Source organism: Thunnus albacares, chromosome 7 (assembly GCF_914725855.1).
Source record: "Thunnus albacares chromosome 7, fThuAlb1.1, whole genome shotgun sequence".
Lineage (NCBI taxonomy): Eukaryota > Metazoa > Chordata > Actinopteri > Scombriformes > Scombridae > Thunnus > Thunnus albacares.
This window is the reverse complement of record NC_058112.1, coordinates 26,646,993-26,673,412: the sequence shown is the minus strand read 5'-3', so window position 1 is coordinate 26,673,412 and position 26,420 is coordinate 26,646,993. Positions and strand designations below refer to the sequence as shown.

Sequence of the window (26,420 nt, the reverse complement as noted above, 5' to 3'; positions counted from 1 at the left end):
AAATCATTTCAAGCTGGAAGCTGTCAAAGACAATTATTATGCTATATTTTTACTGATACTTATGTTTAAATTGATCAAATGGCTCTCATAATCTGGTATATTTCAAGAAAAACATTTTGGCTAATGGAATTTCTGATTGGTTGGTAAAATTTAAAATCTAGTAGCCATATTGGCTGGTGATGAAAAAAGTTAATTTCAATTCAAGCCCTGGAGGTTGTTTTCCTCATAAAAATAAAATGTTGCTAAGCTTAAAAAAAAGAAAGAAAAAAAGAAAATGTGAAAATGCTCTGACATACTGTATATGCCAACACACACACACACACACACACACACACACACACACACACACACACACACACACACACACACACACAATATTTTCTGCATGAACTGAAGTTAAAACAAAAAGTATTGGGAATCTGGAGAGGGAAACATGACGGACATCACGTGACCAGAGCATCATCCCTCCCCCCCCTCCTCACAGATCTGTGTCTGTGCGCCTTTAAGAGCTCTACATCCTGCTGCCTTCTGCACTAAATCTCCATCGCTGCCCTGTGAGGGGGAGAGAGAGAAAAAAAAAAACAAAAAAAAAAACACAGAAAGCCACGGCAATGTCCGACCGCTCTGCTTTCAACGACGAGAAAGGGGGCTCCTCCAGCGTCGGAGAGCCTGAATATGGTCACGACCCGGCGAGCGGAGGGATTTTCTCCTCCGACTACAAAAGGTACGGAGCCACCTGCCTCGGTGCAGCTGACGCCTTTTATTTGTCATATTATGGGGATGCACCGGGGCAACTTATGGCGGGGGAGGTGCAGTGTGGATGCTGTTTCCTGCCTGCTGAGATGCATAAGAAGTGTATTTTAATGTCGGTGACCGGAATATAACGTAAACCCACCCCTCCAGACTGAACTTTGTTTGTTATTAGGCCCGTGATTGAAATCGGTGTCTGCCTTTTCTCACCGTGATTTGATTGCTCAAGCTGGTCGTATGACGTCTAATGACGGTTGTTAACTGAGGATATAAAGGTGCATTCAGCGGTTTGTGTTTAAAACAGGCTGGTTGGGGTGTTGATAATGGCAGCGTTTATGTTATATTTGTGAGGTGAAATGTGAAAGGCCTGTCAGAGGGGATGTGAGGCCTCAGCTCCAGCTTTTCAGCACCACCCCTGCTGGACAGCGCGCAGAGCAGCAGCAGCTCAGTGTGAGCAGCTCAGACACACATGGACCCGGTTTAACACCTGAAATGTATCAGTCAATAGGAGGAAATTACTAGTGGTGGAAAGTAACTACGTGCATTTACTCAAGTACTGTACTTCAGTACAATTTTGAGGTAGTTGTACTTTGCTTGAGTATTTCCATTTGATGCTACTTTATACTTCCACTCCACTATATTTCAGAGGGAAATATGGTACTTTCTACTCCACTACATTTATTTGACAGCTTTGGTTACTTTTCCAATGAAGATTTGACACAATGGATAATATAACAAGCTTTTAAAATACAACACATTGTTAAAGATGAAACCAGTGGTTTCCAACCTTTTTGGCTTTTGACGTCTTACAAAAAGCAGTGTGTAGTTGGCGTCACATTTCAGATGTCTATGAGTTGTTAACAGCTCCACCAAATAGTGATTTTTCCCTTTAAACTTCTCACATGCTTTCATTTCAATAAATGTTCAAGTGATCCAATATTTCACCAAAAATCAAAGATTGGAGAAAAAGTCCAAAAGCTGAAAACAGATTTGTGTATCAGATTCTTTCCTCTCCCATTAATCATCTCACAACCCCTCAGATTTATCTGGTGACCCTTTGGAGGGGCCCGACCCCTAGGTTGGGAACCACTGGACTAAATTAGCTAACTGTATATAAAGTAGTGTAAACTAGCTCCACTTCCAGCAGCTACAACAGTAACATGCTGCTCTAACACTGATGCTTCACTATTAATGATCTAATGATGTCATATATAAAAATATATCAGTCAGAGGGATCAAACCACTACTTTTACTGTAATACTTTATCCATGTTTTACTTGTAAAGGAGTATTTTTACATTGCTGTATTGTACTTTTACTTAAGTAAAGGATCTGAGTACTTCTTCCACCACTGGAAGCTTTTATTCAGTTGTGTCCTTTTCATTGTTCTTGTTTTAGATATAAAATGGCTAGACAGACCTATAAATAATAATCATAATAATTTCCCACCTGAAATGTAGCTCAGTGTTTTACATTTAAAGATAGGTTCACATTCTTTCAAGTCTGTCTTAAAACAATGCTCACATGACCATACGTACAGTGAAAGAGTAATTGATTGCTGTAATTGTCCCAACTGTCTGCAATGGCCATATAGAGATCCACAGTCTGATCTATGTAAAATGTGTAAAATACATTAAGAAGTTCACCTGAAGCTAATAAAATTTCTTTCAATGTATTGCACAAATGGGCATGAGTGTTATTTTAAGTCAGACTTGAAAAAATGTGACTGTATCGCACTTCTATTTCTTTAAGAACTTGTGAGAAACAGCTTTTTAATAATAGTGGTCAAAACCGATGCAGCAGAGGCAGAGATACCCTGACTTTTAGTCCCTGCTGTGGGGTCAAGCTTCAAAACAGCCACATCCTACTCTTCCCATAATACAACCTGATAGCATCTTTTCATTAGACCCTCCTTGCCTGGTAAATGTCATGTTTTTCAGACTCAACAGCACTGGTTTGTAGCAAGGGCTTTCTGTTGAATAAAATCGTAGTCTCCAAGCAAAAGCCTAAATAACCAAGATGATTAAAACTGTTTTCATAGGCTGAATATTAACACACATGTTGTGTACAGTTGGTGTAGTGCCACTTTAAAACAGAAAGAAAGAGCAGACAAAAGTTAAAGAGCAAAACAACGATTGTAACGTCACTTAGATGAGATGTTATTATGCTTCTGCCGCAATCCAACTTATTCACTCTAGCTCACCCTTAAACCCACTAAAATCTGCTCAAATATTTATAGTTACAAGTTACAGCCATGACCTCAGTGTCTAGCTACAGTGCTGGCTATAAAGGTGGGTTATGTTAGATTCACTTCCAGTAAGCAGAATTTTCAGCTGTTAAAGACATCATCTAATAAGGCAATTAACACTCTGATGAGTGAAATTTCAAAACAAGATGACAGCTAATAGACTGGTAAAGATGTAGCATCCTCTATGTACAAACTGCAGGTTGGTTTAAAGGACCAGTGTGTAGAATTTAGTGGTATCTAGCAGAACAGACTTGGCAGAAATGGAATATAATTTTCATAAGTATGTTTTAATTAGTGTATAATCACCTGAAAATAAGAATTGTTGTGTTTTCATTAGCTTAGAATGAGCCCTTTATAACTACATAGGGAGCAGGTCCCCTTTCATGTTGCACTGCCATGTTTCTAGAGAGGACCTTTCACGATTTTTGTGAGTTTCAAGGCCACCGTAGGTTCTCCTACATGATTGGAAGGAGAGGGAGAGGAGAGGTGTATTCATTTGGTTGCAATTTGCAACCTCTCCGCTAGATGCCATAAAATCTTACACACTGGTCCTTTAAAAATTAAATTAAATTAACTAAACTAAATTATTTAGAAAGGCAATTGGTATATCAGACACCAAGCTGACACCAACAAACTGCATTGACATCTAGATTTGTAGTTCTGAACAGAAACTCGTCAGTCAGTACAGTGAAGTCTGGTGTCCTGCTCGGGAACAATTTGTTCTTTCAGGAGCATCTTTGTTTCTACACACAGGAGGATTGTCCTACATGGGCCAAAGGACACTACCAGAAGTCAGTCTTAATGTTAACGCTGTCATGAAGCCAGACGGCTTCTGGCTTCTTTTACATTACCTTACTATTTGGCAAGTATCTACTACTCTTTTGCAAAATGACTTACACTGAGTGAGCAACACAGACCAAGGTGCGGATCTTTGTCCTCTGGATTCATAAGTGGACTATAAAAAGAGTCAGTTGTAAATGGGGCTGTGCTGGGGAAGGACTGTTTTGAGTACAATGCTGTCTGCTTGTACTCATGTAGAAGGCAAGCTGAACGAGTCTCATTGAAAAACCTATTAGTGGTAAAGAGTTTGTAATTTACTGTACAGCTGGCACAGAATGTTAGGACATAAAAATTACTGGATTTTTGTTTATATTTGTTATATTTGTAGTTTTTATTGCCATTTGATGACATTAGGGATAACATATGAGACATTAATTGGGAATGTTTAAGTCAACCTTCGCTGGAGCAGCTTGCAGCTGCACACAAACACTTAGAATTAGAGGAATAAAAAAGAAGCTACAAACAGCTAGAGAGATGCTGTTTATGCTGTTTTGCATCTTGCTTACACCTCAGACAATTTTTCACCGCACACATTTTGACTTGTCATGGTAGGAAAAGCACAGGTGTTACTAACAACATTAATAATGAATCAGTTTTATTCAAGTGTTGTCAGTCATTGGTAATTATTATTATTTACATCTGTGCTTTTCCTACTGTGACATGTAGAAATGTCTTCTGTGGAAGAGACCCACTGAAAAATGTATTTGGTGAACTGGAGCAGCACAGGGAAGAACCTGCATGCTTAGATGATGTACTACACTATTTGTAAATGGTTGATTATACAGCAATAATGTAGTTGTACAGTACAGTTTGATATATTTTTGTCGTACTGTTTAGCTGAATTTGGTGACACACAGGGGCCAACTGTATGTATCAATCAAATATGTTAAAGGTCCTGCACACCTCTGCTCTGGTGAAGTTGTGTAGAGCTACACAGGGAACGTATGTAAGGTCAATCAAACTGCATGTACCAATAAGAATAATCAAGGTGTATAAAGATGTTTTTAAAAGTGCAAGTTTCCGCCAAAGCAGGTGTAAAAAATCAGAAAATGTCAATTAAGCACAGTTTGTACTCGTTCATGCAGTGTTGAGAAGAGGTTTAATTAGACAAAATAAACAAAAACACCTGTGTGGACCATATTGATAGGATGTTTAAAAAAAAATACTAACATAAAATAAATGCAGAAGTCTAATAATCACTTCTTATTTTTAGACAATTGTGTGCATGTAATTATTTGATTAGAATATCATAGACAAAGAAACATTTAATCTCCATTGTTGTATGTGTCAGTTGGAAAGCTGCGCTGACTAATACTGCTGAAAGCATCTATACTGTATGAGTCATCAGTGCTCATATGCACAATCATACTGCATGCTGTCAGATGTGTCACACTCTGTTTGATATACAGTACATATAAACATAAGCTTTATTCTAAAACGATCTATCAAGAGTTTATATTTTCTTGGCATTTATCATCTTTATATTTTCAGCAATGTCCATGAATTCTTCTAGATTGAGTCTTTCAAACTGTTACTTTGGTTAAACTTTCATTCGGGTGATAATTTTGTATGAGTAAAGCCTTGCTAGTGGATATCGAGTTTTGAAACAACATTATTCAAGATCTGTGAATTAACTTTAGCTTCTCTTTAGAGTTTTGTGTGTCTGAGTCCTCTGTGATTTGTTATCTGTGCATGTATCTCGGTTTGCTAACAGATCACATTGCTGTTTATTCCTCCCACTGTTTCTCTCTCTGGCTTTTTCTGGAAATGAAACCGTGCAGAATAATTGGGTCAAGCAGAAGCATCACCAGCTCTAATAAGCTTCATTATTACTACAACTGACTGGTATTCTGTATAGGATTGGAGGATTTTAGAGGAAGCTTTGTAAAAAGTGATCGAAAATCAGTATGAAAAGTCTTGGAGTAGAGACATACAGCACATCATTTTAAAATAGTATGTTTTTTCACCAGCAGAGGGAGCTCAGTCCTCGTAGATGGCTGAACTCCAGGCAGTGAACTGTGACCTTTGGTCCTACAGGAGGAGATTTTTGCCTTGAGGCGGTTTGGCAAAAATCAGTCGATGAGATGAGATGAGATGTACTTTATTGCCCAGATAAAAATTTGTCCTGGACACATATAGTAACAGCTGTTAAAAAATACAAATAACATAGTGCATATATACAATACATACACTGTCACCCATACACATGCACACACACAATATCTACAGTACATGCACAGACTGCCATCAACCAACAAATTACACGCTGCCTGTTGTACAACAAACCTGTAGTCATCATAATGGTGTACATAATATGTGCAGTAAGAGTAAAGCAGCCTCATCAACATAGAGTCAACATAAAGTGTACATATGTACAGTTAGAATTAAAAGCAGCGTTACAGTGGTTAGCCTCTGCCTAGCTTATCATTTAAGGCTTTGATGGACAGGGGGACAAAGGAGTTCTTAAAGTGGTTGAGCCTGAAGCATCTGCCTGAGGGAAGAAACTGTTACTCAGGATGGACGGCATGGGTGGTCAGAAATAATTGTTTGAGCCTGTCTGATGATTGTATCATCAAAGACAGCCTGGAGTGTGGGATGCTGCATGACTCCCACGATCTTCATGGCTCCCTGTGTCAGTCGGGTAATCTGGTCTTTCAGCTGTACACTGAGGTTGCCAAACCAGGCTGAGATGCCACACCGCAGGACGCTCTCAGCTAGGACGTGGTAGAAGAGGAGCAACACTTTCTGGCTGACACCAAAGACCCTCAAGCTATGAAAAAAATGTAGTCGCTGTTGGACCCTAGCGCAGACATTTTCTACCTGAACATCTCATGTCAGTTTATTATTGATGTGTATGTCCACATATCTGTAAGAGTCAACCTGGACTATGTTCTGGTCATGGATAACCACTGGTGAGTGGTCTCCAATGGATGTGGGTTTGAAGACCAACATCTTCTTAATGTTGAGGGTGAGGAAGTGTTTGTCACACCACTGGACAAAGCTCTGAATCTCATGTTTGTGTACAGCAGGATAGCTGTGTCGTCAGCAGTGCTGCAAGTGCATTCATTGGTGTACAGGGTGAAAAGCACAGGGGAACTAACGCACCCCTGGGGGGCGCAGGTGCTGATGGTCAGGGGCTCAAACAGGGTCCTGTTCACCCTAACCTGCTGGGTGCGGTTGGTCAGAAGATGAGTGGTATCACTTAATAGTGCAGGGGTTCACATCCATATACTGCAGTGTTTTCAGGAGAGCATGCAGGGTGTTAAAGGCTGAGCTGAAATTTACATTTGTCAAGGTGTTTAGTTTAGTTGCATCATCAGTGCCTCTCTGGTGTTTGTGTGTAAACTGGTATAGGATCTAGCTGTGGGCCTATTCAGCAATGGTTTGCTCACCATGAGCCTCTCCACACAACAGAGGTTAGAGCAATAGGTCTAAAATCATTATTCTCTCGTGGACAGGGTTTGTTAGGCACAGGTGTGATGATTGCCCTTTTCCATTGTCTTGGTACAGTGTGAGAATCTAGGGACCTCTGGACAATGGGGCACCATGCAGGTCTCAATTAACCTGCACATGATACCATCTGGACCTGTGGCCTTGTTGACATTGATTTGCTTAAGGACCTTCTTGTTGACAGATTTAGGATAAATCTCTAGCCTGTCAACATCATCAATAGCAATACCATTGAGCACTATGTCACATTCAGCAGAGAAATCATAATTGTCAAACTGCCTATAAAAACCACTCAGCTCATTTGCTTTAGCTTTCTTTGTGGGTTTCATGTCGATGGCTACTTCATTAATTAAGTCCCATAGTTTTTTAGGGTTCATAGTCTGGAGGTTTCCCTCTATCGCCTCCCTTGCTTCTTTGAGCCTCTGGTTCAACTGCTTTTGGTCATTGGTCTTAAATGCCTCCTTTTTTCTGTTAATACATTCTTTCACCTCTTTCGTGATGTAAAGTTTGTTGTTGGGGTAGACTTTTATTGTCCGTTTTGGGATCACAGTGTCAACACAGAGTTTTATGTAATCTATGGTAACTTCTGTGGCGTTGTCCAGGTTCAGCTCTCCAGGGAAGGTATCCCAGTCTGTGCATAAAAAAACAACCTGTCAGTGTTTCTACGCTGTAATCTGTCCATGCAGGGATTTACTGCTCTTCAAGGCTGTCTTGTATGTGGGGATCGGTGAACAGTGACTATGTTTACATGCACAAAATATTCAGTTTTTTGCCCTTGTTCTGAAAAAGGCAATATTCCTACCAAGCTGTTTATATGGCAAATGAAAATGAATATTCCACTAATATTCCTGTTTACAAGCAAAGGGTTTTCAGGGCTGCTCCAATGGGAACATGAATCACAAGATTTCTGCAGGCAGTGAAGTAAACCAACGAGGTAAAAAACGAGTGAGCTGCCTGATATTTATAATTTATATTGATATGACTGATATTATAAATTTATAGTTACAGGCACATCCAGTATCCAGGTTGTTCCATGATGTTTACTACACTGCTGAGTGTTTTTGGTGCATCACACTAAGTCGTCTACGTCAGTCAGGATAATAACCGAACCCCTCCGTCCCCGTCGTGGAGAAGATGTACTCTATTTTTCCAGCCCACCCTGAACAGCTCTCCACTCTCCTCTCATTCCTCTCCTCTGTCTGCCTTCCTGCTCCAGCAGACGACGGCGGTGTGTTGCAAACTGCGGTAAAAACCCCAATTGAGACGCATATTACGAATGTGCTGTATACATGTCCAAAGAATGCTCCTAAAACCCGAATAATGTCAGCGTATCCCTTATGTCAAAATTGGAAAATGCTACATTCGGAATAAGGCCTAATTCGGAATATCCAAACGGAATATGTTGTTTACATGATCCATATCAAATTGGGAATATTGTCGTATCTGGAATAATAGTAGAATATTAGTGTGCATGTAATCGTAGTCATTGTTATGGTCAGAAATTAAAACTACTTCTTAAATTGTGCTTTCATTGATTGATTCAAGTGAGTTAATGTTGGGCATTGTTGTTGTGAAGATCTGTGTTTGCAGAAGTCAATGTCTCCTCCTCTTCAGTCGTCTCCATGGAAACACGACCTTGGAAATGTTTCTTCAGTTCTCAAATCATGTCAATATGTCTGTGTTATTACTCTGAGCAACAAAAAAAACCCCCCAACAACAACAACTTCCCTCCTCTTTTAAAGGTAATTACTGTCCTTCAACATGAAATGACTATTGTAAGTTTGAGAGGGTTGATGTTGCTTGCCGCTGAGGTTTGTTGAGTTTGAAAATCACAATATCTGGCTTGTACTGTTTTGTTTTGGGGCACTGCAGCGCATTTTATTCCCAAGCCATAAAAGCAAATGTCAGATCAGTGTCATGTTGGATTTTGTATGACATGATGGCCTTTCTCAGCTGTTGTCTTTGTGGGATGACAGCTTATCTGACTTGAATTTCTGTCAATTACATCATACTGTAAGCCATGTCAAAGAAATCTATGTTGTTTTAAGATTTTTTGGTCCCTTCCAAAAGGTTGATAAAGGTCAAAAGGAATAGTTTGACATTTTGGAAAATATGCTTAGATAAGAAGCTTACAATAGCTTAGCACAAAGACTGGAGAAGGGAGGAAACTGCTATCCTGTCTCTGTCCAAAGGTAACAAAATATACCTGCCAGCACGTCTAAAGTTCACTAGTTACTAATTAGTTATTTCTGGTAAAACCACAGCTTTATGTTTTACACACTGCAGATTTTGTTATTTTTTTACAGAGCCAGGCTAGCTGTTTCCTGTTTCCAGTCTTTATGCTAAGCCAAGCTAACCAACGGCTCACAGTAGCCTTTTATTTACCAAACAGACATTAGAGTGACATCTAAACGCTTGAAGAAAGTTTCCTTAAATGTCAAACTATTCCTTAAAGTAATTATCAATGTTCTTTACCCTCAAATGAAACACAGTGACTGTATAAAAATATAAAAATATAAAATATATATATATAAGCTGATTGATGTATGCCTCACAAAGCCACTTAAGTGTCTAACCCTGGCGATGATCATGCTTTGCTCTACAGGGCCAAAGTGAAAATTCAAAGTGATTTAATTTTTTTAATTTTTTTTTTTGGTAATATAAAAAATATCCCTCCAAAAAAACATCATGGATAAAACATTAAAGATAAAAGGCTTATTTCCATTTTGATCTCAGCAGGGAGTAGAATTATCCAGCTTTAGGACATACTACAGTTTATTAATTTATGAAAGCCTTCATATATTCCTTTTGAGTTGCCCTGTTATTGTAAGTCTCCTTCATTTAGAGATTATGATGCTACTGCACTGCGCATAAAATCTGAAAAAAAAAAAGTTTTGACCAAAAAAAAAAAAAGAAGAAGAAGAAATTTCAAAAAATACTTTTAAAGGACTAGTGTGTATGATTTAGTGGCATCTAGTGGTGAGGTTGCAGATTGCAACCAACTGAGTACCCCTCCCCAGCATGTAGGAGACTCTACGGTGGTCACGAAACTCACGAAAAACGTAAAAGGCTCTCTCTAGAGCCAGTGTTTGGTTTGTCCGTTCTGGGCTACTGTAGAAACATGGCAGGCTCCCTATGTAGATATAAAAGGCTCATTCTAAGGTTACAAAAACACAACAATTCTTATTTTGGTATTATACACTAATGAAAAGATACTTAGGAATATTATATTCTATTTCTGCCAATATTTCTGCCAATTGATCCCCCTAAATCTTACACACTGGTACTTTAAATGTGTAGTCTTTTGTGGTCAGAATGATAAGATATTTACAGAACTGGATCTTCTTAGGATGTTTCAAATAGTACAACAATTATGTTTTCATTTTTGCACCATTAGATGGAGATTATTTACATTTTTTAAAGATTTATTCTCTGTTTCATATCGATTATAGTATTTGTTTTTACAGCATTACAAAACATGATATACCAGATCATGTTATATCACCGTGACTGTAAATGCTGCAGCTTCAGGGTGTTTTTTTATTGATGACATTACTGTTTAAAAATCATATTAGTCTTAAGCAAATGTCAACAAATCCTAACTGAGCTGTTACAGATCACAGGGTCGAGCATATGTGAATTGTGCTTTAAGGCAGTTATTTTTGTTTTGAGCCAAAAAGAAATGAGTGGGAAAGAGAGAGAGAGAGAAAGAGAGAGAGAGAGAGAGAGATGTCCTCATCACGACGCTGCCAAAAAAGCTGAGTCATGTAAGACGAGGGGAAAAAAAGGCACCACACAGTATATTAAAATATTAATAAGAAAGAACTTTTTTTTTTTTTTTACATAATGAGCAAGGAGAGTGAGGAATATTTAAAAGCATCTGTCGGGAATCTGCAAAGGTTTGTTGGCAGCGAGTCTGGGTGAAGGCAGATAAGGAAAGCTGTGATAGAGCGAGAGTTCAAATGAACGAGGGAAGCAAGATTTTTATCCGTTAATGTGAAGAGGCGGAGCAAAAATGACAAGCTCATGGGGGCAGTGATAACGTGGCAAAAGGTGGGAGAGGCTGTGTCATTGTTAGAGAGCTCAGATACATACATTGACTGAGAGACCAGAGAGAGAGAGAGAGAGAGAGAGAGAGAGAGAGAGACTGGTGCTGCAACAGGAACCACATGAGCAGCGGGAGGAGTCGCGAGAGGAGACGCTTCATGGCAAATAAAACTCCACGCCCCTCTCTGCCGAGCATCCATTTACTGAGCAGCTGATGTCCGCTTCACTGGATGCTTTACAGACTCAGCAGTAACAGAAAAAAAAAAAAAAAAGAACCCCTACAGTACTCAGGGGCTCCGGTGGATTTGGATTTCAGCACTCAGGCAGCAGTATATCAACCTTGCCACCGTGGAGAAGTCTGTCAGCAGGCACTGGAGCATTTCTGGTGAGGTTTGTTGCGTCATTCTTGCAAGAAATGTCCACATTGGATGTACTTAACCTCGGAGGAAAGGAGTATTTATAACACAGAATCTGACTGAAGCTGCTCTTTGCTGTGTGTCTCAGAAGGATCTTGAGAATTTCATAGACTCATTCAAGTCATTAACACCGAGGAGTGGCCTAAGAAAAAACTGCAGGCTTTCTCCACTCTCTCTCCACTTTATCTGCCCGGGATTCTACAGGTTGCTCTTGATCTTTTGGGTTCACACAAAGTTTCAAAGATGACCACCATGCAAAAGCTGCTGCAGCTGCCGGTGAACGCGGTGAACATCGTGAAGACGGTGCAGAGTCAGGTCCAGGGCCAGGAGGAGGACAAGAGCCCGGTGCTGACCCCTGACAGCGGGCAGCAGGCTTGGTACAGCGCTCTGCAGCCTGATGAGCTGCGCCACCTGAGATCTGGTGGTACAGGAGGAGGAGGAGGAGGAGGAGGAGGAGGAGGAGGTGGTGGAGGAGGAGGTGGTGGAAGTGGTGGAGACCATGAGGAACGAGCACCACTGGAGGAAGGTGGTGGTGGTGGGAGTTTCCAAAGTCAACCTTTGCGGTAGGATGCTATGAGAATCCAGACCCTCTTTAACTCATATATACTAAAGTTATGTTTAGTTTTTAAGGCATTTAGCTGCTTCATTGGTTGTTTACATTAAATGCAGCATGATAAGCCACCCAAAGAAAGGTATATAGAATAAGTCAGTGGTGTCCTGGGAGTCGCTACAACTGCAACAGGTCGCAAAATAAGTCATGAGGAGTCGTTAGATGATGAAGACAACAGAGAGAATAAGAAAAAAATTCTATATCTGCAACCCTGATTTTCTCTGACTTGTCCCATCTTTGTTTTTTGATTGTGAAATTCTGGATAGTTTTACCTCTTCAGGCTTTTAAAAACTACTCAAATGACTTGATTTGTCTGACCAACAGTTCAAAACCCAAATATATTCTGTTTAAAATCATATAAAACAGAAAGGAGCAGCTAATCCTCACATTGGAGAAGTTGGAAGCAGTGAATGTTGGGTATTGTTGCTTGAAAATAACTTAAACAACTGAATGATTATTAAAATAGTGGCTAAATTATTTTCTGTTGATTGACTAATGGATCATTTTGGCTCTGTTAGAATTGGTAAAGAAACTACAGGAGCCAGGAACGATGTGCAAATACTGTATGTGCAGCTTTGTTACTATATAACGTCTTACATATGTGCATCAATTAATTAGATTTCAAACCAAACGTCAGTGGAGCTCTTCAGAAACAGATGACTGAGAGAGATATAAATGCACTTTTTTGATTTTATGAGGTCATACCTATAGACTAGAGCTCTGCTGAAGTACAGCTCCGGTTGGTTTTAGCAGCCATATTTCACTGCTGTCACTGAGAAGAAACAAGAAACTTTCAAAGTCTCTGCCAAAAGGCTCAGCTTATGTAAAACAGCCTCAGCAGCTGCTTATAAATGCAAGTTGCAACTCTTCAATCTTTCACCTCTGATTCATGCAAATACATTCTCATCTCTATTCCTTCTCATGTTATTGCAGTTATGCAGCGTTCTGTACTCGGTGAACAAAATGACATTGCATCTGAAGTTGTATTATTGAACTCTGGCCTACTTCCATGGAGACTTTCCAGCTGGAGAGTCCTGCTGATCTCTTGGCTTTGGTGCCAGGTAACCCGACCCGCCGGTGTGCGCTGTTGTACCACTGCGGGTTAAATAATTCAGAGCTCTTTGTAAATTCAGCTGTTGATCAGTAGGACGGGACAAAATCCAGAGAAATTAGAGAGCCGGTGTTGGTGTAGAGTTACTGAGGGCCCTTTGGGCATGTGCAGAGAAGTATAAACTCAGTCAGAGGCTCATTTTTCCTGTAGGTGCTGTAGATGAAACTTTATTTCTCAGATAATTTACTGATGTGACATTTCGTAGAAATACATCACAGTCAGGCGGGTAGACTGTGAAGTACGAGGGGCTGTCACCTTTTTCAGAACCCCTACAGTATTTTGTCTTCTGGTCCATTCGTAACTTTGGGATCTAACCTTTTCATTTACTGAGCCATGTAATCGTTCTGTTCTGGCCACTTAATCACATACTTTGACAGATAGAATATGTTAGACTTTTAAGTGCAGAAAAAATAAATTATAATCCTTCCTCTGTTTTCTTTCCATTTAAAAGCCATTGGTCTGTTTTTCTGAGCAACTATATACGACTACTATTGTTACTAATATGCATACTAATAATGCATGTTTAACTTGTCTGTGGTTGCAAATTGCTGATAATTCCTCTAATCAGTGTTTTCAGGGCCAGTTTTAATTAGATCTGTGTAAGTCTTTGTCATTTTATTAATTAGTGATGCTGATCAAGGTGGTAAATCAGCACAAGCCTAAAAACAAATTTTGTCTCCGGTTGGTAAGTTCCTCTACTCAACCGTTACATTTTAACAAGTGAAAACATTGAAAATGTACTTGTCATGTTGGGCTGTAAAACATTGATTTAGTCATGATTTCCTGTTTATAGAGTTTTGTACAGTTTTTCTTAATCCAGAGAAACAGTGTGAACTCTTTGCATTCAGCTGCAAGAGTGAGAGTCGGAGGCTCCTAAGAACGAGGTCAGATCATGTATCAGCAGTCTGGGTCAATGAGGTTTCCACTGATGGAAAATCAGCTTTTCTATGTAAGATTCTTATGATTTTTGAATATTAGCACAAAATTGTCAGTCTTCAAATAAAACTCTCACACCAAAATGTGATATCTACTGTTCATAATGATGTTCAAGTTAGTGACGTGGCGCTATGGCAGTCTGTTGCTCTGTCGGTCCACTGGTTTGGTCTACACTAGTGGTTGGCAAATAGCTGGTGTTTTCCTTTTTATAGATTACATCAAATCTTTTACATGTCGACAATAGATAACAATGTAAATACGAGAGTCGTGTAAATATGACCTTGTAGCATCTTATACACTTACAAGATGAATAATACAGGTATACAGATTTGTGTCAATAACAGAACTTTACTTCAATCATAAATTACAGTCACTGCTGCTATATCAGTTACCTTTCTAGTCTCATGTATGTTCATCTTTATGAGTAATTTGTTGCCAAATTACTATTAACATAAGCTGCTGTGACTTGGTTTGCTCTCTCTTGGGAATTAGGACATCTGGCCTCTAATACAACCCTAATCTACTTTATAAGTCAATTTTATTCTTGAATGAATTAAAAGAAATGAAACATACTGGGCTGTGTTTTCACTGTGCCTGTGCAATGAACAGTGCTGGAAAAAACTGGCCCATGATTGAACATAATTGCTGACCGCTGGTCTAGACTATAATATCTCAACAATCAGCCTATCAGATGGCCGTGAAATTTTGCACAGACATTCATGGGGGACAATTAATGGAAAGGAGCCGTGTTAATGTTATTATTTACACCTGTGCTTTTCCTGCTTTGAAAGGACAAAATATCTGAAGTGAAAAGGATCTATTGGATGGATTGTGATGGATCTTTTATGTTCCGTTCAGGATGAATTAGTGATTCATTTGGTTTATGACTGAAGTAGACGCTAAACTAATCACATTCCCAACAGCAAGCTGTACTTTACTTGGTGGTAAACATATATTATACCTGCTAAATATTAGCATGTTATGAGTTGATGTTAGCATTTAGCTCAAAGCAGAGTCTCACACAGCTCTTAGTCTTGTTCTGATATCACTCCATAACCCCACTGTATCTGTACGTGATGTCATATTATGTACATTTATCCAGCTATTCACAGGAAATAAGAAAAATTACATGACCAAATAACAAATCTGGCATAGAAATGTAACATATACTGTATCACCAGCTGCTTCAGGTGTTTTGGGTTGGACGTTTCATTTCGTATTTTAGGTTTTATGCTTTGCACTTCAAAAGAAATAGCAGTTCAGGTTTAGAAGCTCGCATCAAAGGGGAGAGAGGAGGTTTCAGGCTGTAATAAAGAGACTTGCTGATAGAAATGTTCTGTTTCTGGAGCCATGGCCAAGGGCCGCGACCTATCATCATGATTTCACAGGAAGAAATGAAGCAGTTGGACCTTCATTCTCTGCTGAAAATCAGCATTAGAGTTTAGTGACTCATCCTTTTGTCTGGGCTTTTAGTGCTCTAGGCAAGTTATCTTTGTATTTTTCCACAGTTTATTTTTTATTTGTTTTGGGACACAGCCACATATTTATAACCAAGAAACCAGCTTCAGTTCACCTCTCAATTCCAAAAATAATCCTCTACAAACAGCGTTTCATAGATACTGTCAAGTTTTAATTTGACACTCTTTCATGAATTCAGGTTTTGAAGTGTTTTGCAGAGCGAACTATATTATTCATGCAATGCAATTATTAACACTTTGATGCTTGATAGAGGCAAAAGCATAAATCTTACTTAGCGCACAGAAACGTACACACACATTAAACTCACAAGCAGAGGAGTCGTGATAAATCAACTCAGTTCTGCAGCGGCCACCTCCTCACAGACTGCAGGCCTCCATTCAGTGCTGTAATATGACCAAAACAGATGAAATATATATATAGTATACCCCAACAGCCTCCCACTCACTCACACAGAAAGTAATTTGTAGTGGTTGTTGTTTCAGGCTGTTTTTTTAGTATGTGTGAGGTTTGTTGCATCGGGAGGTAAGATGTACATCAGTTCCCGAACCCGATGATAGTTCAAGCTTTCTGGCACTATTACTACACAGAATATGCAGGTTTACATTTGAGTAAACTAAAAAGCATTTAGAGAACACATACATACCTCCATCCAATCCTCAAATTGCATGATTTTAATAAGAAGAAATGTAGAAATATTCAAACTTCCTTTTAAAAAGAGCTTCCTGGTAGCTTAACATAACACAGCAACTCCAACTCCTCTTTTCCTGTCTGCCTCATCACAATCGACTGACTAGTAATCTAATCTAATCAATCAATAATAAAAATATTTAAAAAACTAAACAGATTTAAAATATACATTTTAGCAGCCGATCATGCTGATTAGCTGACGTCTGTCATGACATTTGGAGAAAATCTAAACTCTATCTTGGAGTATTGAGTCTGAATTGAATTGAATTACGCTAAAAATGTCAGCCACATATTTTTGTTTAATATTGGGTGAAATTTGAAGGATGAATGTGAAGAAACGTCAGATTGTCTTGTTTAGATTTTTTGAGATATCTGCTTATATACCAAAACTCTGTATAAGAGTATAACTTTGAGACTATGCAGGGTCTCAAGTGTCCGAACAGCGTGGTCTCCATCTTATAACAGCTGTTATATAGCAGTGTGAGTGACATGAATCAGAGCCACAGTCCTCTGCTCACTGGAGACTGGTCCCAGGAGTAGATCGCTGTGTTTCCTCTGCTCGGCACCACAGGCCGTCAGTCGCATGTGGAAACACTGTCAGATACAACAAAGGCACTGCAGGGAGGCAGGAAATCGCTTTACTTCATTTTATTGCATCCTTTGTTGCCGTGGAAACTAGTTGGGGGGGGGAAATGTGTAGCTCTGCAGCCATTTAATCACCCCACCCACCACCGAAACAACCCCACCCTTTATTCCCACACCTACGAATGAGGCTCAGACTCTTTTTCATCCTGATTAGCACTTTTACAACACTGTTTTTTAAGATGCATGAGATATGTTGACACGTTCAGCACATTTTCACATTTGGTTAAACACTGTAGCAGTTTTTCTTTTTGATGTAACTGTATCTGCATCACCTCCCATGATACTATATGTCTGGAGTAGAGCATGTATGTTAGCTTAGATAACATAGATGCTAGCTGAGGTGTGAGAGGCACAACGTAGTTTATCTGCAGTCAATGTACATTAAGAGGTTGATTGTTGTAAATTTAAAAGGGTGTACACAAACTAAAAATATAATGTTCTAATAAATAATTAGTTGCTTTGAAGTTGCTTTTGCTGATTAAGGTCATATTCACCCAGAAAAAAAATGAAAAAGTGGATGTTTTTTCAGACACTAAGACAGTAAATTCAAATGTTTTCATCAACAGGAAAGAGGTTGAGTCATAATTGTCTTCTGTCACTTGCCGAGCAAAAGAAACAAAAGAGCATCAAAACGGATATTTAGGCTGGTTGAAAATGTCATCGATCAGCGTTTCAACATTCAATTAGGCTGGTGTCTTTATCTTTGTCAGCTGTAGCAGCCATCCTATCCGCAGTGACCTGCCGCCATTGTCTAAGCGTTGCTGTTTGCGGGTTTCTCCTGGCAGGTTTGGTAGAATCTGTCAGTATTGTTTATGTGTGTTTGTTTTGCAGCAGGGCGGAGATGTCAGCTTAGATCCGCTCAGACAAGGATCCTGCATCTCATGTGTAACCCGGCCAGTCTGTTCCCATCGTCCCTGACGGGGGATGATGGATGAACAGGGCTGCACGGCTACACGTTAACTGGGTTACAGTAGCTTGATTGAAACTATAAAAGACAGCTGGTACACCCCTAAAATAGGAAAACAATAAAACATGAAGTGTTTGGTGACATCTAAATAGATTATATAGAGATATGCATCAAAAGTTTTCAAAAGTTTTTGTAAGTGCTGACAGACAGAGGACCAGAGTTTCAGTACAGACACGACACCTTACAAAACCCAACAAAAGAAGCAGGCTTCTCAAATGTTAAAAGTTGCCTAAACACAAGCACCTGCAAAAGAGCTTTTTCCTTTTTTAAATCAGCAACTATATGATCAAAAAATTAGTTAACAAGATGACCAACCATTCACTTTGGCAGTTTTCAGTACTTGGTGCTACAAACACACTTTACTTGGTACCAAAAAAGTACTGATACCAAGCACTGATGTTCATCAAAAAGCTATTTTATTTAAACATAAGTAGATTTTATTCCATGTATATATTATATAGCATGCCACCTCTCACCTACTACCCATTTTCACTTCAAAAGCTCACCCAAAAACACAAAGTATCAGCTGGAGTGTTGTGAAGTATTATTTCAGTGACATAATGGCAATTAAGCTTATATAAGTCAGAATATCTGGCAATGTTTTTGGTTATATTTTAATTGTATGGCTTCAATGTTGCAGTTCTGATTACAACAAGGAGGAAGTTAGTACTGTGTAATGAATTATATCGATTGATTGACATGACAATTAGTCCTCAACTCTGATGGTGAATCTGACAATTAATCTATGAATTGTTTAGTTTATAAAATAGTGAAAAATGCTCATCACAATTTCCTAAAACTCAGAATGAGCTGTTTGTTTTACACAAAGATATTGTTAAGTGACATTTGGGGTTGTTTGTTGATTAAGAGATTATAAAAAATCAGTCAATTTATTTATCGACTAATTTTTTCAGGTCTAGAAATCTTTGTTGTGGTTGGATATCTGCATATTACAGACGTGAACTTGCAGGATACTAATAGACCTACAAGTCACAGTTGCACTGAGTGACATCTTGATCAAAGCGTTTCTTATTGCTTCTCTAAATTTCTGCAAAAATATCAACAGTCTCTCTGCGAGATGATGTTTTAGGGATTATGTCACTTTCCAATTAGCCTGCATTTATGAGCTGCAGTTTGAAAGGTTTCCATATTTTGCAAGCCGCGTTCCCCACTTCAAAGAGAATAATTTCTGGGTCACATTTGCAGACTTTGATCAATTTTGAGTATTGAATGGAAATTGCAAAACAGGTCTGTACTGCATTTCTTGTTTGAGGCCTCTGCAATCAGTGTCATTTGATGTTGCTTGTACTGCTAAAAAAAAAAAAAAAAAAAAAAAAAAAAACCTACCAAGCTGTGATCTAATTTTCAGTGTTTTCTTCCCTCAGACATGACGACTTAAAGGAGATGCTGGACAGCAACAAAGACTCCTTGAAGCTGGAGGCAATGAAGCGGATCGTGGCTGTGAGTATAAATAATGTTTACTCTGGGATTTCACTGATCAGTAGGTACGGCTGCATGTTGAGTGGAGGACAAAGGCGCTGAAAGTTTTAATGCAAAAACACAACATGTATCATTTTTAATTTATTCTGACAGCAGGAAAGACCCAGTGCTCGCTCTTGTTGCAGCCTTAATGTCATAATCTTGATGGTTAGGTTAGGTTTCCAGTATAACGACGCTCTAATCAGAGATACAAATCTTAATCCAATTAATACAATACTGGAGTTAATATCCTGAAATTATAAGAGACTTATTATCCTACAGCTATAAGAGAAAGACAGTTCTAGATGATATAACTACAGTCAGCGGTTAAATATTCATAATCCTTGTCAGATTCCTCCTTCTGAAGCTCCACACGCGACTCTTCATTCATCATCCCTGCAAGACAGAGCAGACGAAAGCGGGAAGGAAAAGCATGAAAACATTAAAAAAAAAAAAAAGGCTGAAAGGAAATGAAAAAGTTGCACCTTCTTACAAATGATGTAAACTCTTCTAATATGTCATCTTGTGAGATCCTCATTGCTGCTTTTGTGGTTTCTTTTTTTTTTTTTTTGGTTTTTGTCTACAGATGATCGCCCGAGGTAAAAACGCATCAGATCTCTTCCCTGCTGTGGTGAAAAATGTGGCCTGTAAAAATATTGAGGTTTGTAATAAACCCAGTTTCATGTTGCTTCATGTATTATTTGCTCTCTTTCTTCTGCTTGTATAGCTTTATATGGTGGAAAAAGTTACTTTCTGTATAAAGGCTTTTTTATTTCCCTTGCTTGTAAATTATGCATTAACTTATCAGGTTTTTTTAAAGCCCCATGGGGTTCGGCTTTATCTCACCTGAGCAAAATTACAATTTTCCTCTCCTCTTTTTGTGATTTATCACTGTGCTTTATCTCTTCACTTCAGATTTATCTCACTGGAAATAATTGAAGTAATCTACATAATTGGGATTAAATCTGTTTTTGTTTTTTTTTTTGTTTTTTTTATCTGTCTGTTTCCGTCTTACTGCCCCTCCCTTCAGGTGAAGAAACTGGTCTATGTGTATTTGGTGCGTTATGCCGAGGAGCAGCAAGATCTCGCTCTGCTCTCCATCTCCACATTTCAGCGAGGCTTGAAGGTAAAGCAGAGGCAGCTACTATCATCAATAGTTTTCAAGTCGTCCTAACAAATCTTTTACATTTTGACAACACAAGGAATTAACTACGTGAAAGCCAAGCCGTCCATATAAATATAAACTGACCAGCTGCAGGAATATAGCTTATAAAATATCCACGCTATGCTTTCACAGGATCCAAACCAGCTGATCAGAGCCAGCGCCCTGCGAGTCCTCTCCAGCATCCGAGTCACTATCATCGTCCCCATAATGATGTTGGCCATCAAAGAAGCTGCTTCAGATATGTCTCCATACGTCAGGAAGACAGCCGCTCACGCAATCCCCAAACTTTACAGGTAACCTCAAGAAGCAAGAACAAAACAATCACGACTCATGATTGTGGCTGTAAAAACACATCTTGGCGCCGATCACTTAGTAGATAAAGAATACTGTAGAGGCATTTGTAACAATAACTAAAGGAGGCATAAATTGTACATATCTGTGTTAGAAATCTGTTTTTGAGAGTTTATTATTCACTTTGCAGCCTCCTACAGAGAGAGCCTAGGGAGATCCACTATGACTTACTGTCATTTTAAAATTAAAGCCCTTTGTGGCAGTTAAAGGTACATCCTTCAGAAATCCATTACTGCTCTGGCAGTGCAGTCCATTTGTTTTACGCTCTTGAGTATCATTTTTAAGTTCAACCAGTTGCAGTTCCTCCAACATTTCTTCTTCTCTCATATGTTTGAGTGATTTATCCTTGTCTGCCCTCAGTTTGGATCCAGAACAGAAGGACCAGCTGATTGAAGTCATAGAGAAACTGCTCGCTGACAAAACCACGGTGGGTTTTTTACTCTGTTCACCTCGGTTCAATTCAAATACCACGACACAGTTTTACTCCATCAACCATAAAAACCTGGAGGATATTATCTGAAACTCTCCTCCTGCTGCCTTGATATTCTGCCAACAAGGTTTTTCAAAAATGGTTTAAATTTCATGGCCTCAGATATTCTACAAATTGTGAACACGTCTCTTCTCTCAGGTTTCTTCCCACAGGCTGAAAACTGCCTTTATCAAGCCACTCTTAAAAAGGCCCAAATCATTTAAAAAGCTATTTTTCAACAGCTTAAGAATTTCTTGGCACTAAACAACTGTCTAGTCTGTTTGATGTCTTCCAGTCAGGATGTCAACCAGACCACAGCACTGAGGCTGCTCTTGTTAAGGTCTTCAATGACATCAACTCAAATACTGACAGTGGCAGAATTTCAATCTTAGTATTACTGGATCAACTGGTCAACCATAACATATTACTAGACCGACTGGAAAACTGGGTTGGACTTTCTGGCACATACTAAACTGGTTTGAATCCTACTTAAAGGACAGAGACTACTTTGTGTCTGTAGGTAATTACACATCTGAATGGACAAAAATGACATGGAGTTCCCCAAGGCTCCATTCTGGGGCCTCTTCTGTTCAAGATTTACATGCTCCCACTTGCTCAGATTATGGAAAACAACAAAATATGTTACCATAATTATGCAGACGACACACTAATTTACATAAGGGGGACTATGGTCCAATACAAGCACTGAGTAAGTGCATTGAACAATTCAGTGATTGGATGTGCCAGAATTTTCTTCAATTAAAAAAAGACAAAACTGAAGTAATTGTTTTTGGAGCCAAGGAAGAACGATTAAAAGTCAGCGCTCAGCTTCAGTCAGTGCTGTAAAAAACCACAAATCAAACCAGAAATCTTGGTGTAGTCATGGACTCAGACCTGAATTTCAACAGCCACATTAAGACAATTACAAAGTCAACCTACTATCACCTGAAGAATATATCAAGAATTAAAGGACTTATGTCTCAGCAGGATTTGGAAATACCTGTCCATACATTTATCTTCAGAAGACTCGACTACTGTAACGCTGTCTTCACAGGTCTCCCTAAAAAAAACAATCAGACAGCTGCAGCTGATTCAGAACGCTGCTGCTCGAGTCCTCACTAAGACCAAGAAGGTGGATCATATCACTCCAGTTCTCAGATCTTTACACTGAATGAAGCACTGACTGATTTAGGGCCAAAATACATTTCTGATCTGCTGCTACGTTATGAACCATCCAGACCTCTCAGATCAGCTGGATCAGGTCTGCTTTCTGTCCCCAGAGTCAAAACTAAACATGGAGACGCAGCGTTCAGCTTTTATGCTCCACATATCTGAACAAACTCCCAGAAAACTGCAGGTCTGCTGCAACTCTCAGTTCTTTTAAATCACAGCTGAAGGCTTTTCTGTTTGCCGCTGCCTTTTATTAAACCAAATAATTATTAATTTCTTACACAGAGCTGTAACTTTTATTCTTGTATTTCATCTGTCTTACTCTATTTTAGCTTGTTTTTGTATGTAAGTGTCCTTTTATAGTTTGCTTCTTTTGCAGTTTGTCTCAATGCTTTAAATGTTTTATGTAAAGCACTTTGAATTGCCTTAATACTGAAATGTGCTATATAAATAAATTCGCCTTGCCTTCACATAGCTCAGCGGATTTTATTCAACAAATGCAAATAGTTTGAATGGCACCAGATTGCATTCAATACCTCAGCTGTTTCAAGGCTTATCATTTATTTAACCAATCTCCGTCTTCGTAGTGAAATTAGTTCATAAATTGTTATAATTTCCAAGTGTAATATACCAGAAAGAGCCAGACTGTAGCATTCAGTCACAAATTACATTGTGTAAATATTCAATTGCTCAACTGCAGATGTAACTGTGGAACGTGTAAATAGTATTTTGTTCATCAATAATCCTCATATATAACATTTAAAGTCCTGATAAAAGGTACTTAAGAACAAAACTCTAACTCCTGTTTTGTGTGTGATGGAAAATGTGCTGCAGTTGGTTGCGGGAAGCGTCGTTATGGCTTTTGAGGAGGTGTGTCCGGAGCGAATCGACCTGATCCACAAGAACTACAGGAAGCTGTGTAACCTTCTGATCGACGTGGAGGAGTGGGGGCAGGTCGTCATCATCAACATGCTGACCCGCTACGCCAGGACCCAGTTCCTCAACCCAAACATCAATGTGAGTAAGAGTCCCACAAACTGTCAGATTATGTAAATATAATCTCTGGTCACTGGCTGCTTAATTGATCAATTGTATTTATTTCCTCTATGGTGACTCATGTTAATTTATTATGTTGTTAGTAACTAGCAACTTTGGTTATTTTCCATTAATCTGCCAATTTTGTTTTAAGTTATTGATTAATTCTTATTAATCATGTCTGAAAATAGTGACAAGTGCACATCGGAGTTTCCCAAAACCCAAGGTGATGTCATCAGGTTGCTTATTTCGTTTGACAAACAGTCCAAGAAACAAAAATATTTAATGTTAAATAAAACACAGAAAAGCAACAAATTGTCACATTTGAAAAACTACAACAAGTGAATGTTTGGTATTTTTGTCTGATAAATGCTTTAAATGATTAATTGATTATCAAAATAGTTTTTTTTTGTTTCAACATTACTGTTAACTGTGAGCAAACATAGTCAGACACTAACGCACTTTGTCACATTTTGCACAGCCTTAATTACTATATTTTCTTTTCCCGTATGTTATTCCTCTATGTGTATTATGTGCTTTCAATAAAGTTATGAGTCACTTCAAATTTGCGAGGAACAGCAGACTATAAACTGATTCATTGTTTGATTTGTTGCTGCATGTTGCAGCTGTCCATGCAAACTAAAACACCTAGAAGATTGTCATTGTGTATCGTCATAAACAACTAATTTGAATGTGAATGGATGTGACATTAAATGTGGGACCAAAACTGTTAAAAGTGTATAGGTGCATTTTGTTTTATTTTGCTGGATTAATTATATCCTTCCCGTTCTGCCATTGTGTCTGTGCAGAGGTACAAATTGAAGTCATTCTGTCATTATTTTCCTTTCTCCATGTAACCAACTTGGTGATTTTTTTTCTCTGTATTTATCTGTGTTTCAGACCCACCTGTTGACTTATTTTCTCATAAGCCACTAACTAAAAAATTGGGCTATTTTTTCATACCATGTGGAATATTGTTATTATGATAATTCCTGATGCATGTGGTGACAAATTGCTAAAGCCATTTTGCACTACATGTTTTTATAATGGAAAGAGGTCTGATAACGCTTCTCAAACACAGTGTAGCAGCCTTTTTAAAACAAATATATTCAGGAGAAAATTACCATCTGGTGACTTTATAAGCAGCCAGTAACTACTTTGGATGCAGGACAGATAGAAACATTTCTGTCTTGGTCGTCCCTGCCAACACAATTTTATTTTATATCCTCACTGTTTTATGCAGGAGTCCCTGCTGGAGGAGGGAGGAGGCGGGGAGAAGACCTTCTACGGCTCTGATGAAGATGAGGACGAGGATGAGGAGGAGAAGGAGAAGAAGGCTGAGGCTGCAGTAATGGCCAAGAGGAAGCCGTACGTGATGGATCCAGACCACCGGCTGCTGCTGAGGAACACTAAGCCACTCCTGCAGAGCCGCAACGCAGCTGTGAGACCACAACGCTGTTGAATAATACACACATCTTACATCATACACAGTGCAGCTAATTAACTCTTTTTGAGTCAATCACCGTGGCGGAGATTATAATTGTTTCCTCTCATACATCGAGCAGCAGGTCGGTGTTGTGAGTAGTTGAGGTCTCTAAATGCACGACCTTGGTTCAAGCCCTCGTGTTAACAAGCATTCATCCAGCTGAAGTGTCCTTGAGCAAAACACTTCATCAGAGCTGACCTCTCACTCTGAAAGAAGGACAAGTGACGGTTTCCCAAAGGAAATTAATAAAGCATCACAGTACATTAGTGCTGCTGTGGTCACCTTGGTTGGCCTGTTTTGTTCCATGTTAGATGTTATAAAACTCCCCCGCCCCTGTTTGCTTTCAGGCGGTTCAGATTAACTCTCTTCTGCAGGCAACAAATGTGTTTGCTTATCTTGCCAGTAGTGTAGAAGCTTATCAGTGAGCTCTGTGGGTGCTTTTCATTATGCTTCCACGCATACTCTCTCCTCCGTACTCCGGCCGTGACCCAGAAACTGATCTCCCTCCTCTATCGTGGAGGATCTTCCAATCCCTTAATTGCACCTGGAGGAGACGAGGAGTGAGGAGGCTACTAAAGGAGTTGGTCAGCTGATCTGATGGGATGGTAAACAGTCGGGCTGTTGTTGTATTACAACAGATCAGGAAAACTACCTGTGGAACAGGAATGACAGCACCGACAGCAGCTGTTCATATTTATTCATAAAATGAAAATGACCAAATCATGAATCAGTGCAAAAAACACTCTTGTAACTTTATTATTTTTATTCATAAGCCAAAAGCCTTTTTTCTTTTCCATTTCAAATACGTCTCAACTCCTTCAGGAAATATGGAGCCACACAGCTACGTGTCTCCTATAAAATCATCTTGAGCCTGAAAGGTCGTCAGACTTTCACAAACTAAATAAGCAATATTTTATTTAAACATATTCTGTAGACTACAGCTGTTTTTATTGCTCCTTTACGTCAGTTCTGTTCTTTCAGTAATTACCGGGTTTAAATTGTCTATATGTGTCTTATTCTGTGACAGACAGATGCTGCTATAGATCTATCAAATAATAAAATTTGGAGCAATTATCAGTT

The 26,420-nt window shown here is 39.0% G+C and overlaps 1 protein-coding gene across 6 annotated transcripts in view; it reads left to right on the top strand.

The window, feature by feature from the left end:
- Positions 1 to 455: 455 nt before the first annotated feature.
- The window catches only part of LOC122985998 (AP-3 complex subunit beta-2), a 51,053-nt gene continuing 25,088 nt past the window's right edge, over positions 456 to 26,420 (top strand). For 2 of the 6 annotated variants that reach the window (XM_044357046.1, XM_044357047.1), the window contains exons 1-8: positions 457 to 724; positions 19,571 to 19,646; positions 20,251 to 20,325; positions 20,695 to 20,790; positions 20,962 to 21,122; positions 21,541 to 21,607; positions 23,654 to 23,836; positions 25,098 to 25,295. In XM_044357046.1, the coding sequence (XP_044212981.1) occupies positions 612 to 724; positions 19,571 to 19,646; positions 20,251 to 20,325; positions 20,695 to 20,790; positions 20,962 to 21,122; positions 21,541 to 21,607; positions 23,654 to 23,836; positions 25,098 to 25,295 (969 nt within the window). In that variant the 5' untranslated portion in view covers positions 457 to 611. Of the gene's footprint in view, positions 725 to 12,205; positions 12,314 to 19,570; positions 19,647 to 20,250; positions 20,326 to 20,694; positions 20,791 to 20,961; positions 21,123 to 21,540; positions 21,608 to 23,653; positions 23,837 to 25,097; positions 25,296 to 26,420 lie in introns of those variants that run through there. The other 4 variants (XM_044357050.1, XM_044357045.1, XM_044357048.1 and 1 more) reach the window with 4 other exon arrangements.